General features: G+C 39.4%; 1 protein-coding gene across 3 annotated transcripts in view; it reads left to right on the top strand.

The window, feature by feature from the left end:
• Nucleotides 1-9,355, top strand: part of kdm4c (lysine (K)-specific demethylase 4C) — a 30,021-nt gene extending 20,666 nt beyond the window's left edge. Inside the window, exons 18-22 of one of the 3 annotated variants that reach the window (XM_020100423.2) lie at nucleotides 2,210-2,404; nucleotides 4,024-4,191; nucleotides 5,725-5,844; nucleotides 7,342-7,434; nucleotides 8,293-9,355. In XM_020100423.2, coding sequence (XP_019955982.1) covers nucleotides 2,210-2,404; nucleotides 4,024-4,191; nucleotides 5,725-5,844; nucleotides 7,342-7,434; nucleotides 8,293-8,460 — 744 coding nt within the window. In that variant the 3' untranslated portion in view covers nucleotides 8,461-9,355. Of the gene's footprint in view, nucleotides 1-2,209; nucleotides 2,405-4,020; nucleotides 4,192-5,724; nucleotides 5,845-7,341; nucleotides 7,435-8,292 lie in introns of all 3 variants that reach the window. The other 2 variants (XM_020100424.2, XM_020100422.2) reach the window with 2 other exon arrangements.
• Nucleotides 9,356-12,486: the final 3,131 nt, after the last annotated feature.

Here is a 12,486-nt window from a genome sequence, read left to right as displayed (position 1 = left end):
TAGATTTCACAGATATGATTGGTTGGAGCACATAATGGTTTTAAATAATGTTCGAGGCTCATGCCAAACCCCAGCAATGATTCACTTTGCGGTCTTTTGACTTTAATTTGCTGCCATTGCTCTTGAACCCAAACTCAAGGCCTCTCAAGGGGAAAGACAGATTTTTAAATTACTTTTTTTATGCTGTTCAAAAGTCTACACTATTGAAAAATCTCAGGTATCCTTCACTTTAATAGATATTTCCGCTGACGGTTTGTTTGAGGTCACAGAGGGCCCTGTACCGACTTGATGAGTGTTGATATTCGTTAAGCAAAGCTTTACTTTCTCAAACCCTCCAATCCTTTATGTAAGCAGCAAAGAAAACTCAAGCGACGTCGAATCATTAAACTAGAATGGCACCATACCTCCCCCAAGGCCCAACAGTCCCCTTAAATTAAATCAAGCTACACCAAATTTCACACACACATGAATATCACTTCCCTAAAAAAATGTCATCAAGACCCATGAATTATTCATTTGGAATACAATGAAAATGTCAAAATATCTTGCAATGTCAAAGAAATTGGGGTGAAAATAATCCTGGATCCAAACGACATTTAATAAGTTCATCCCTGACCCATACAGGAAACGTCCATCAAGTTTTGTGGTAATCTGTTCAGTTGTTTTTAAGAAATCTTGCAAACAAACACACAAACCAACCAACACATAAACAGAGAGGGATGAAAACATATAACCCCCATGATGGAGGTAATGATTCTTCGTCTGCTGATATGAAGTCTACATATCATAGTACTCCTGGTATAGAATTCACAATGAAATGTGATCTTCCCTCTGCATGACCACACTTTTCGTGGTTATTACAGGAAACAGATTTAACTGATATGTTTAGAAATACTGGCTTGCACTGACTGCTCGTCTTCCTCTTGTTTTAGAAAACTAGCTTAAGTAGACTAGAGTTCATAAGCCAGGCTTTTTAGAGAAGTAAGACCTACCTTATCACATATTGAGCATTTCAAGGAAGTTTGTGGGCTCCAGGCAAAAGGGGCCTGGGGGAGCATTACACCAAAAAGAAAAATGATAGCAAACCATACAATTCCAAACATTTAGATGTTCCTGTCTTCAACCAAACCTCTAAAATTACAAAGCTTTTGGCAGAATCCAAGTGACATGGGGGCTTGTTAGAGGCTTTCCAGTCATGGTGTCATTCCAGAGACCTGTATATTGTCAATCATAGAATTTGTGGGGATTCTCACAAAACGTGTTGTTGCTGTGGACTTACATAATCAGCCATGCTCAGGGGCGCCTTCCCAGCTTGGGGCCCCCAGGTAATTGCCTGCCTTACCTAACCTGCTGCAACACAGTTGTTTACTATTGAAACCTTTCCCTTCGGGCTAACCTGGTCCTGTTTAGGCTAGTTTTGAGGTTTACCTTTACTTCAGGTGTAACCAGTGCAAATGAAATAAAGCTAATAAAAAACACTGCTCACTGACTGTAGGAAATATTATGTTTTGCCTCTTTTAATGCAGATGATCTAATTTTGGGACTGTAAATTTGTTACCTGGTCGGGATCCTATTTCATTTTCAGAGGTGTTTTAATGTTGCATCTGTTCAACAACAGTCTGATCTCAGAGGAGTTCAGTGGAATCAAGTTAATCTTCACTTGTGTCACTGCCAATCTACAGCATGATGCCATTTACTTCCTTAACTACTGGGATTTTGTTTGTTTTAGTGTCAGATGATATGTTCAGTATGTGTTTCTCTGGTGCTGCATGCATCTCAGGGTTGTCTCAATTTGTTTGCTTTATTTTTAATTGGAATGAGCTGCACTTGATGTCTCAATTCGTGAACAAGCAGGTCTTGAATCAGACTTGGCTTGCCTGTAATCTGATCACTCTAGCTATAAATTGTCTTAATGAAACAGATAAATCTTTGTTTGGTTTGTTTGGCTCATTCCAGAAAGATGTTTTCCCTCTTTCCCTGAGCTCCTTCACGAAACCCCTCTGTGGTTGCGAAATTGCAAAGAAATGTTGTGCAGTTTTTAGCATTTTATTTGGATCACCAGAATACTTGAAATGTACAAATCCATTTTTTATGCAATTTCCTTTCTTTAATTTTTAATTTTCTTACAAATATTACACTTAAAATGTCCATATTTGTATTAAGGATCAGCACTTGGTATTGACGGTTCGCTCTCGTCTGTCTGTTACAGAAATGCATCTATTGTCGTAAACGCTGTGCGGGGAAGCGACAGGCAGGGGCTTGTATCCAGTGCTCATGTGGCCGATGTCCCACCTCCTTTCACGTGACCTGCGCTCACGCCGCCGGTGTAACCATGGAGCCTGATGATTGGCCGTATGTTGTGTCAATCACCTGCCATAGACACCAGTCTCGGAGCTCATCAGCTGTAAGTTATAGGTTTTTTACAGCTACGCTCATTAAAAATGCACATGGCAATGAGTTTGTGTGTCATTAGTCTTATACTAGATTTATAGAGCTAAGTCTTTCATTAGAAAGATCTTGAACAGTATACCTGCTCGGGGGGAGGTAAATTTGAAGTTATACATTAACTTCCTGTTATAACATGTATGGTGCAACAAGCTTTGCTAAATTTAATATATATAACAGGTGCCTCAGGTTGTGGAACACCAGGTAGAGAAAAAGGTAAAGTGGTGATTTAGTAAATTAAAATACCCATTTTGTTGGAGGTTAGTGAGAATAGATTTTCCATTATACCATTGATTTATTCATTACTTTTCTTTTACTGTGAGAACAAGCTGAAATAACAATTTAGCATTTAGAGGGGTATATTAGGCAGCAAGTGAACAGGCAGTTCTTTAAATTGATGTATTGGGAGCAGGAAAAAATTTGCAATGTTGGCAAGGTCCAAATGGTGCTGTCTTGATGACTGGGTGAGAGTTAGTCTAAAATGCCCACGATGTAGTTGTTAGTACCAATCAAAAGTCGTCCAAGGATAACCGGTGAACAGGCAACGGGATTATGGGTATTTGGTTTCTGGTACATGTGATCAGATACCTACAGAAGAGCTACTGTCCTTCAAATAACTTCAAACCTTAAAGCTGGCTATGATGCAGAGCTCTCAGAAAACGGTGCATCACAGCTTGCTGTATGTGGGGCTGCATAGCCATAGACTGGTTGGAGTGTCCATGCTGACCCCAGTCCACCCTGGTCCAAACTGGTCCATGGAGCAAATGGAACAAGCTGACCTGGTCAATGATTCATGTTTTCTTGGCCGGGTGTGTGTGCATTGTTCACTATAGCAGCAGGATGCACTCTTGGAGGAAGGCAACAATGCTCTGGGCAATGTTTAGCTGGGGAAATCTTCGGTCCTTTGACACGCAGCCCCTACCTCAACGTGGCAGATTTTTCCTGGCAACAGTCTTCCCTGATGGTGTCGGCCTCTTTCAACAGAACAATGCGCTCTGTGACACAGCAAAAATCCTTCAGGAATGGTTTCAGTAACAAAACAAAAAGTTCATGGTGTTGTTTTGACTGAGAAATTCCCTAGATATCAATCTAATCAAGTGTCTATGGGATGTGCTGGAACAGTAAGTCAGATGTGAGGATGGTCGACCTCGCAACATTAGGATCTGATGCTACCTTTTCATCTTGGGATCTCTATAAACATATTCTGGATGTGAATCCACAGAATCTGGAGACGAGGGACAAGATTTTGGGGCCGGAAGTCTTCTGAGTTCTGTTTCTAGCTTTACCACTGCAGGTAAACGGTCCGTTGGCTCTAGAGGTGAATTTGGTCAGATGATTGCCAATGATCTTAGAGCTAGGAGGTCTTGTAGAGATCATGTTTCAACAGTCAGGCACGAGGTGGATGTACACGATATTAGGCATGAAGTTTTAAACTTGAGGCTGATTGGTTTATATTTTTTGGGTATAAGGCAATTTATAACCATAATGCAGCAGCACACAGGAATTAAGTTCGACATTTCGCTCTTAATTGTCATACATGAGTCTAATTCTAACTCCCTGCTCTGTCTGTAACAGAAGCAGCGGGCATGCCAGTCATCCATCTCACTGGGTCAGACGGTGATTTCCAAACACAAGAACTTGCGCTACTACAGCTCCAAGGTCACACAGATCACCTCCCAGATGTTCTACGAGGTCATGTTCGATGACGGCTCCTTCTCCAATGATACCTACCCCGAGGATATAGTGGTGAGAATGTTTAATTACACACAGGTTCACCTCCCAGTTGCATGAGGTCATAGCAGATACGACATTTGTAAGGGATCTTCTTTTTTAGTTTTTTTTCTGGTTCTCAAAGAGTCATTGCATGAGGGATTACTTATTACCATTATTTTAACATATTTTAAGTTGTGCAGCTGCAAAGCCTCGTTTCTCTAAATCTTTCTGCTGGCACAGTGAAACAACATGGATTTCTGAAAAGGCCATTCACATTAAAAGAGTATGGGAGGACTGCTGAGTTGTCATGGTAGCAGCAAATAGTTCCTAACACGACTGTGCTAATGTTCAAGTAATTATATGGTAATGAGCGAGTCTCACTTGGCGGGCTTGACACTGTTAAAAATAAGTAGCCGCGACAAACACACCAGCATACTCGTGTGTTACTGAGTATTATTGATATTATATCCTCATTCTCCACATTAATTGACCATGTTTCATTCAGATGTTAAGCAAATTGTACGTCCCTTTCTTACTTAAAGGTCCAGTGTGTAAGATTTAGGTGAAAGGGATCTATTGGCAGAAATTGGTAGGCAATGTAGAATAATCCTCATGATGTTTTCACTAGTTCATTTCATCTAAATTGTATGAATTTTAGTTTTCTTTACCCCAGAAAAGACCCTTTATATTTAAATACTTTATATTTACATGGAGGGGGTCCTCTCTACGGAGGCCGCCATGTTTTTTAAATTAGTCCAAACTGGACAAACTAAAACCTTTTCAGTTTTTATGACAGTTAAAGGCTACCACAGGTTCTTTTTCATGTTTGGAAGGAGAGGGTGGGGTGAGGGGTGTTCAGCTGCAACATGTAATTTCAACACTAGATATCACTAAATTCTACACACTGTACCTTTAAATAAAATGTAAATTAATAAAAAGATTCTGCTCCAAATTTTAACTTCTGACTACATAATTTATTTTATCTGGGCTTAATGGTTATGATTAATCTATATCCTATATATCACACATATAACTACGAGAAAAATGTGTAAAATGAGAATGAAATCAAAATTGAATAATTGAAAATGACAAGAATTTCTTCCAAGTCTTTCTTCATAATTGACTTAGTTTCTAAAACAATCTATTCAGAGTCCTGATACTTAAGATAATGTGGTGCTGACGGGCAAAATATTTATTTGGGAAGCTTATACTAAAGTAGAACTGAACAAGATGCTCCACATTTCTCATTTTTACACAACCGACAGACTGATCTTCTGATATTCTTCCACTAACAGGACAAAGCCTATACTTTAAAAATGCCTACCATTTTGTTTATTGCTTCTTGGACAATCTGGCTGAATTTTACAGCACTTTAGAAAGACTGAGCATGTTGATTTTTCAGAATTTTTGTGTGTTTGTGAAGTAATCCTAACACTGAAAAGAGCTCTTTCTAACATCAAACCACCCACCTTGAATTATTTTCTCATTCTTCTCTCCTCCTGCAGACATTCTGACAAACACTCAGCCACTTTACACAGCCAATCATCCGTCTTTTTGCATTTTCAGAGCAGAGACTGTGTGAACCTGGGGCCTCCTGAGGTGGGAGAAGCTGTTCAAGTGAAATGGCCTGATGGGCTCTTTTATGGTGCCAAATACCTGGGATCCAACGTCTCCTACATGTACCAGGTACACATGCACACACACACAGCGGGTTATGTGTGAGAGAAAGAGATGATGGATATGACACAGTTGTGCAGATAAAAATCTTTTTCCCCTGTAAGTGCCGAATAAAGTTGCGAACTTGGATGTAGGTCAAAGCAAAAAACTGGTTGAACTCCCTCGGCATCAGAATCGTCGTGACTCGGTTGACGGTTTTTTAAAGGTCCACGGGTTTGTTTGCAGAGCGGTGAAGGGAGAGAGAAACACTTGAGACAGACTGAGGGTGGTGCTGAAGTCACGGTGGCAAAACAAGAGGAGATGGAAGATGATGGGAGGATGAAAAGACTCGTATAGGAGGGAGAAGTCTATTCAGAGAGCGTGAAGGCAGATGGGGAGAGAAAGGGATGCAGAGAGCTAGAGGATGAGAAGGTGGCGACAATCTGCATTATTCAAACTCACTAAAATATTCACTAAGCAAAGAGTCATGCAGTTTCCACTTACAGCTTTATCCAGTTGAGCTGGGCGTCAATCATTAGTTATGCACAAATGCATCTGTGACGCACACACATAAGATGGGTCCGATTTTAGAAGAAAGGCTGAATGAGAACTTTAAATTATCAAAGTGTGTTTAGGTCTAAAACACTTCGAAGTTTAGTTTTACCTTCAGATCCACCTGACACCCAAAACTTTACATTTCTAGAGCTGGTCATGTTTGTGTGTGTGAGAGCAGAGGTTCACAAAAAAGGCTTCTTTTTCATGTTTGTTTCATCAAAGTAAACCTGAACAATGTAGAGTTTTCCTCTTTTAATTTCCCCCCCAAAAAACAACCAACATTATTATGGAACTAGTGAACTTACTTTCCATAATGAAGGTAAAAAAACAAACATTGGAAATGCTGTGTAATCATCTCTAATGTTAATTCACCAACTCTGCTCCAAATCATGTTAAACTTAAAAACAAAAGAACACTGGTATTACCGTCTTATCCTTGACCTATTTTCAATAGTAGCATCCTCTTAGGGGAGTATTAATTGTAAGTAAAAATAGATGAAAACAAGCTGAAAAATGTTGCAGCACTTTTCTCAGACTTTAGGAGTGTCTGCAGGTCTCGTTCTAGGCTTCATGCTGCCCCAACAACCTCCATCAACACGCTGCCTGAGGAGAAAAACCCAGGGCAAAAACTCATTTTCTCATCACTCTTGTTGAGCTTATTGCGTCAACGCTATCACAATAAGTGAAGATAATATTGACATGATTTCAGTACTCCACTCCGAATAATTGTGGCTGGATGGTAAAGGGACAATGAATGAAGACTTTGCTATTAAAAATCAACAATCAAAACTGTAGTTTCTATGTACAGTATATCTATAGTATATCTGTAATAGCACACGTCATTGTCCTGCTTCACTAACAAACAGAAGGATCTACCCTAAACGATAGAATTAGAGATAAATGACTCTTAATTGTAAGTCTGCACGGGTTTATGCAAACTTCATGTAAAGTGCTGAATATTTTCATGTCTCAGGTGGAGTTTGAGGATGGATCTCAGGTGCTGGCAAAGAGAGAAGATGTCTACACTCTAGACGAAGACCTGCCTAAAAAGGTGAAACGTAGACTTGTAAGTATTAGACTTGATGAGCAACACACAAAACGTGAGTTGGGCTACATCAATGCGATTTCTTGTCAAAACGCATAAACTCTGCTGCACAACTAAAGTTTAACAGAGAACTTTGGACGTCTGTGGACAATGACATACAATATCCACTTGCTGATTGAGTCTTTTCGGTGTTGACATAGCCTTCGCTGATTTGTTAGGCTCATATCACATGATCCCCTTCAGGAAGGAAACAACCAGCATTAATCCTCAGCTACCAGTGTAGAACACAAAATGTCTGTTCAAGTACTGTTGAGTCGCTGACCCTGTAGTTTAAATTCTTCGTTTTCTAACACTTCCACTGCTTACTTAGTATTTAAAAAGGTCCAGTATGTGACATTTTATATAAACTACTCCTAGTGATGTTTTCACTAGTGTGTTTAAATTGTTTTATCTTTACCCTAGAATGGGCCCTTTATGTTTGAATACTAAATCTTTCTATCAGGAGCGGGTCCTCTCTACGGAGGCCGCCATGTTTTTTACAGTATCCCAGACTGGACAAACTTAACACCTTTTGAGTTTTAAGGACAACTGAAGGTTTCCACAGGTTCTTTTTCATGTTTGGAAGGGAAGGGTGAGGTGAGGGCTGTTCAGCTGCAACATGTAACTTCACCACTAAATTCTACACACTGAACCTTTAAGTGGTCATGTGATAAGTGTTTGTAAGGACAGGGATTGAAGTGATACAGAGGGTGTTTTAATTTGAAAATGAAAATGTATAGATGCAACCTTTTACTTAAAAAGGCATGAAAGTTCAAAATTGCCACCTAAGACGTTTTCTTCTTTACTCATAGTTGCTCTCTGTTGTCTCCCTCTTTACAGTCCACGGCCTCAAGTATGCGATTCCAAGACGCTTTCTTCACCACACAGGCGGAGAGGAAGCGACAGCGAACACCCAATTCACGCTTCCAGAAAGACTTTGTGGCTCTGCCGGGTCTTCGCACGACTTCCAAAAGCACATGGGAGCAGCGCACCCACAAAGGGAAATGAAGTCATAGACGAGGATCAAATGAATGCACTGAATCAGCAGTGGATGTATAGGCGAGGATGTTTGTGAGTGTATGTGCGAGTGTGCTTGTGTGTTTTTGGATATTTTGACTTCTGTGAATAGATGAGGTGGCACAGCGGGTGGGAGCGGCTGATCTGGGTTAGATGGACTTTAAATTATGTGAACTTGTATAATATACATCAGCAGTTGGTGCAAAGTGGGGTTTGACGGACTGATTTGACAGCTGGACTCCTGTGAAACGGGCTAACGGAGGGCTTTGTTGCCTCGGTTACTCAGTGCTTTCACATCTTGTCAGGGAAAATAAATGTGACTCAACAATTGTCACATCACCCTTTTTTTGACAAAACCTTTTTTCTTTGTACATGAAAAATTCAAAAAGTGAGATTTTTCTAAATGGCTTGCCTAAGGTAGCTTTTTAGGGATCTGTTATTTCCAGCGTTAATTTTGAATATTTATGCACTTTGCTTGTAGTATTTTCCTAATGTCTTAATGTTTCATCCCCGCATGTTGAACATTGTCTCTAAACTGCTTCTGCCGGGCCGAACCCAATCACATAACAATGGCTTCCTCTCTGCATGTGTGTTTTTATAATGCACACAGGCAAATACAGTGTGTAATTTGACACTGAAAATAAGAACAAAACAAAAATGAATCAATGACGTGTCAATCACAAGCTAAGGTAAAAGACAGGAGGCCATGCCTGTGTGTTGGAGTTTGTGCTCTACTAATGTGAAATGCTACTGTTGCTCTGTTGAATGAAACACATTGTGAATAATTTAAAATTTGTATTTATTTTTGGGCTTGCTATAGTTAAACTATTGCCAACTGCTGTAAGGAAAACAATAAAAAATTACATTTGTTTTTTTTTTTATGAAACTGCCTCTTAACTTTCACTTTCGCTTTTGGCACAGTCCCCTCACACATTTAAAATTCACTAGCTTTGTATCTGGATCGTCACTCATAAATATCAGTCCCCTAAACATGGCTGATTTTTCTCCATCAAGATCCATTAAGAACTCTGAGAAATCAAGTGCAATTTAGAAAAAACGCACAATCACAATGTTAAAGAATAAAACAATTCTTGGATTCACACCAGAACCGCTGCTCCAAAGAAATGTCATTGAAATCGGATGAGGACCTTTTGCATAATTCTGCTGATTAACAAATGCAGATGAAAACATCTTTGAAAACTTGGTGGACGTAACATATATATATATATATATATATATATATATATATGAGAAAAACAAAAAAAGTTTGTGACTTCTGAGCATAAAAAATTGGTTAATTGCAACATTTGATGCTACAAGTTAAAGAATGAGATTGAAAAATGTAAATAACACTATATAAATGGTTCTTATATTGAAATATACACTACACTGATATGCATATATATTTCTTCATTCACAGAACTTCATGCACATAAGATATATTGTTGCATTTATTGTTTTGCTAGTCAAACAAATTTTATTTGGGGGTACTTCTATCTATATTTTATATTTTTAGGAGTTCTTCAGTAGATAAAGATGAAAGCATGGACTCATTGGTGAGGCAAGGTTTAAAGGGTCAGTGTGTAAGATTTAGGTGAAAGGGATCTATTGGCACAAATTGAATATAAAATAATCCTCATGTTTTCACTAGTGTTACATCAAAATTGTAGTTTTCTTTACCCCAGAAAAGGCCCTTTATATTTAAATACTTTATATTTACATCAAGGGGGTCCTCTCTACGGACGCCGCCATGTTTTTTACAGTCGTCCCGACTGTACAAACTTAAAACCTTTTGAGTTTTGACAACTGAAGTCTACCACAGCTTCTCTTACATGATTGGAAGGGGAGGATGAGGTGAGGTATTCAGCTGCATGTCACTAAATTCTACACACCGTACCTTGAAATAAATGTCAATAGACTAAAAAGATAAAATTTTAACTGTAATAGATGTTTTAAAGGAGGAGGTGAAAGATAAGATGAACCCTCTGAACTGTGTGACCAGCACTGTCTGCCTCGTTCTAAAGGATGTGGAAGCAGCAGCCTGTTCCCAGCAGATTCTCCTCTGAGCAGATCCTGAGGAGCCAAGCAGAACAGACGCAAGGTGTCGTTTAAGAGGCATCGGAAAGCTTTGTGCTCCCTTGGAAACCACGTCTCAGCCCATTACTTGGATCTTTGTGATACAGAAGAAAAAAAAAACAAGATGAAAATCCATGTGGAATGAAAAAGCCAGAAAAAAAAGACGTTTTTATTTTTACCAAGTCTTTTTGTTCAGACTGCAGTCACGCTACCTCTGCAGTTCTCTCTGTTCTTTTACTGACTAACATCTAAAACTCTTTCAGACTTCAGGGAATCTCCCAGTTGTACGTAGGAGGTCTGTTCCAGCACTCTGACGGTGTGAAGAGAAAATGAATTAAATAGAAATGAAGACTGTGTTTCTTAAGTGCATCTGGACTGATTCGTGCACCCCCAACCACTTTAGTTATACTTATTGAGACAAACAGTGGTGTATGTACTCATGCATCAGGCAATTATCACCATCATTAGTGAGGAGTACTCTGCCCTGTCGCCTTACCCTCGGTCCTGACATGACTCATTCTGCTGTAAAGGATCAGCACCGGCTGAGCCTCACAAACAGACTTTGTGGTTTAGAACTAAAAGTCAAATCAATTGCACAAGGATGTGTGATTCTTGACTCTTCTAAGCAGGAGTCATTTGCTCTGACTTCTGGGTAAATTTAATTTTTTTTAAAGTAACTGTTATGTTTCCTCCCCTGAGAAAAACAAAACCTGGTCCACAGGGGCCGCTGCTTGGGAAACTAACAAAAATACACAACACTGCAACAAAATTGGGTTCTGAAAGGTGATGGTGACAATAATGTTCCCAAGCATCACCCACTCAATCTATCAAAAAGAGAAAACATCAGACCAAACCCAAAGATAAAGGGAGTCACAGAGAAAAGGACCCCTGACACTCTTATATAAATCTTCATAAACAAACCCAACCACACAAAACCCACAACACAAACTCAGAGGAGCAACTGAAGGTGTTGATCCTCTGACAGCAAACAATCAAATGCAGGAGGAAACCAAACCTCCTTATAAACCTCCCAGCCTCCGCTGATTGTCTCCAGCTGAGGAGGTCCCAGGTGTATCCCGTTGCTCCTGATGGCTGGACGATCTCCGCACCCATAACACCAGCCGACATGGCCGACTGAGTATTCTTGTCTAACTGCTCGACTGTTTCCACTGGGTCTTCATGAAAGCTTTAAAACGTGTAATATTTAGGTGAAGGGATCTATTGGCAGAAATTGAATATAAAATAATCCTATTGATGTTTTCACAAGTGTGTTTCATCTAAATTGTACAATTGTAGTTTTCTTTACCCTAGAATGAACCTTTTATACTTAAATACTTTATATTGACATCGAGGGGGTCCTCTCTATGAAGGCAACTCTACACACTGAACTTTTGAGTCATAGCTTAAAAATACAGAACAAAATAATAATGTGGACCTTTATGCTGGTATTAGACAGTAAACAAACTATATATTGGCCGATATATATTTGAATAAATAAACAATGATTTCTAAGATGTCGTTATCAAACCCTTATGACAAAGTGCCAAATAAATGTAATTGAGGCTTGATATAATAAAGTTATTGGTATTGAAATTTTAAATACAATTTGAAAACCTCAATACCACTTTGTCTGTGAAAGGCTCTTGTTTGGCTCTCGAAGGGATTGACTTCACATGCTGGTGCTTTAATAAAACATTTTCATCAGAAAGTCAAATGGTCTCCAGAAGACCAAATGATTCTTTCTGAGTGTCCCATTAGGAAATCTCGAAGTCCTAAAAATTGGAGACCAGGCAGCTCAAGGAAAATGAACTGGAGTGTCAGAGGCAGAACAGCCTCTCAACAACATGGTAGAGACACTGGGAAATAATTGACTCTGCCTGCTCCTTCATTCCTTTCAGTCGCAGCTCTCCTCTGACTGCAGTCATCTGAACCTGCCTCCCC

This window comes from Paralichthys olivaceus, chromosome 8 (assembly GCF_024713975.1).
Source record: "Paralichthys olivaceus isolate ysfri-2021 chromosome 8, ASM2471397v2, whole genome shotgun sequence".
Lineage (NCBI taxonomy): Eukaryota > Metazoa > Chordata > Actinopteri > Pleuronectiformes > Paralichthyidae > Paralichthys > Paralichthys olivaceus.
Note: the sequence above shows the minus strand (reverse complement) of the source record. Positions and strands in the feature narration are given on the sequence as shown.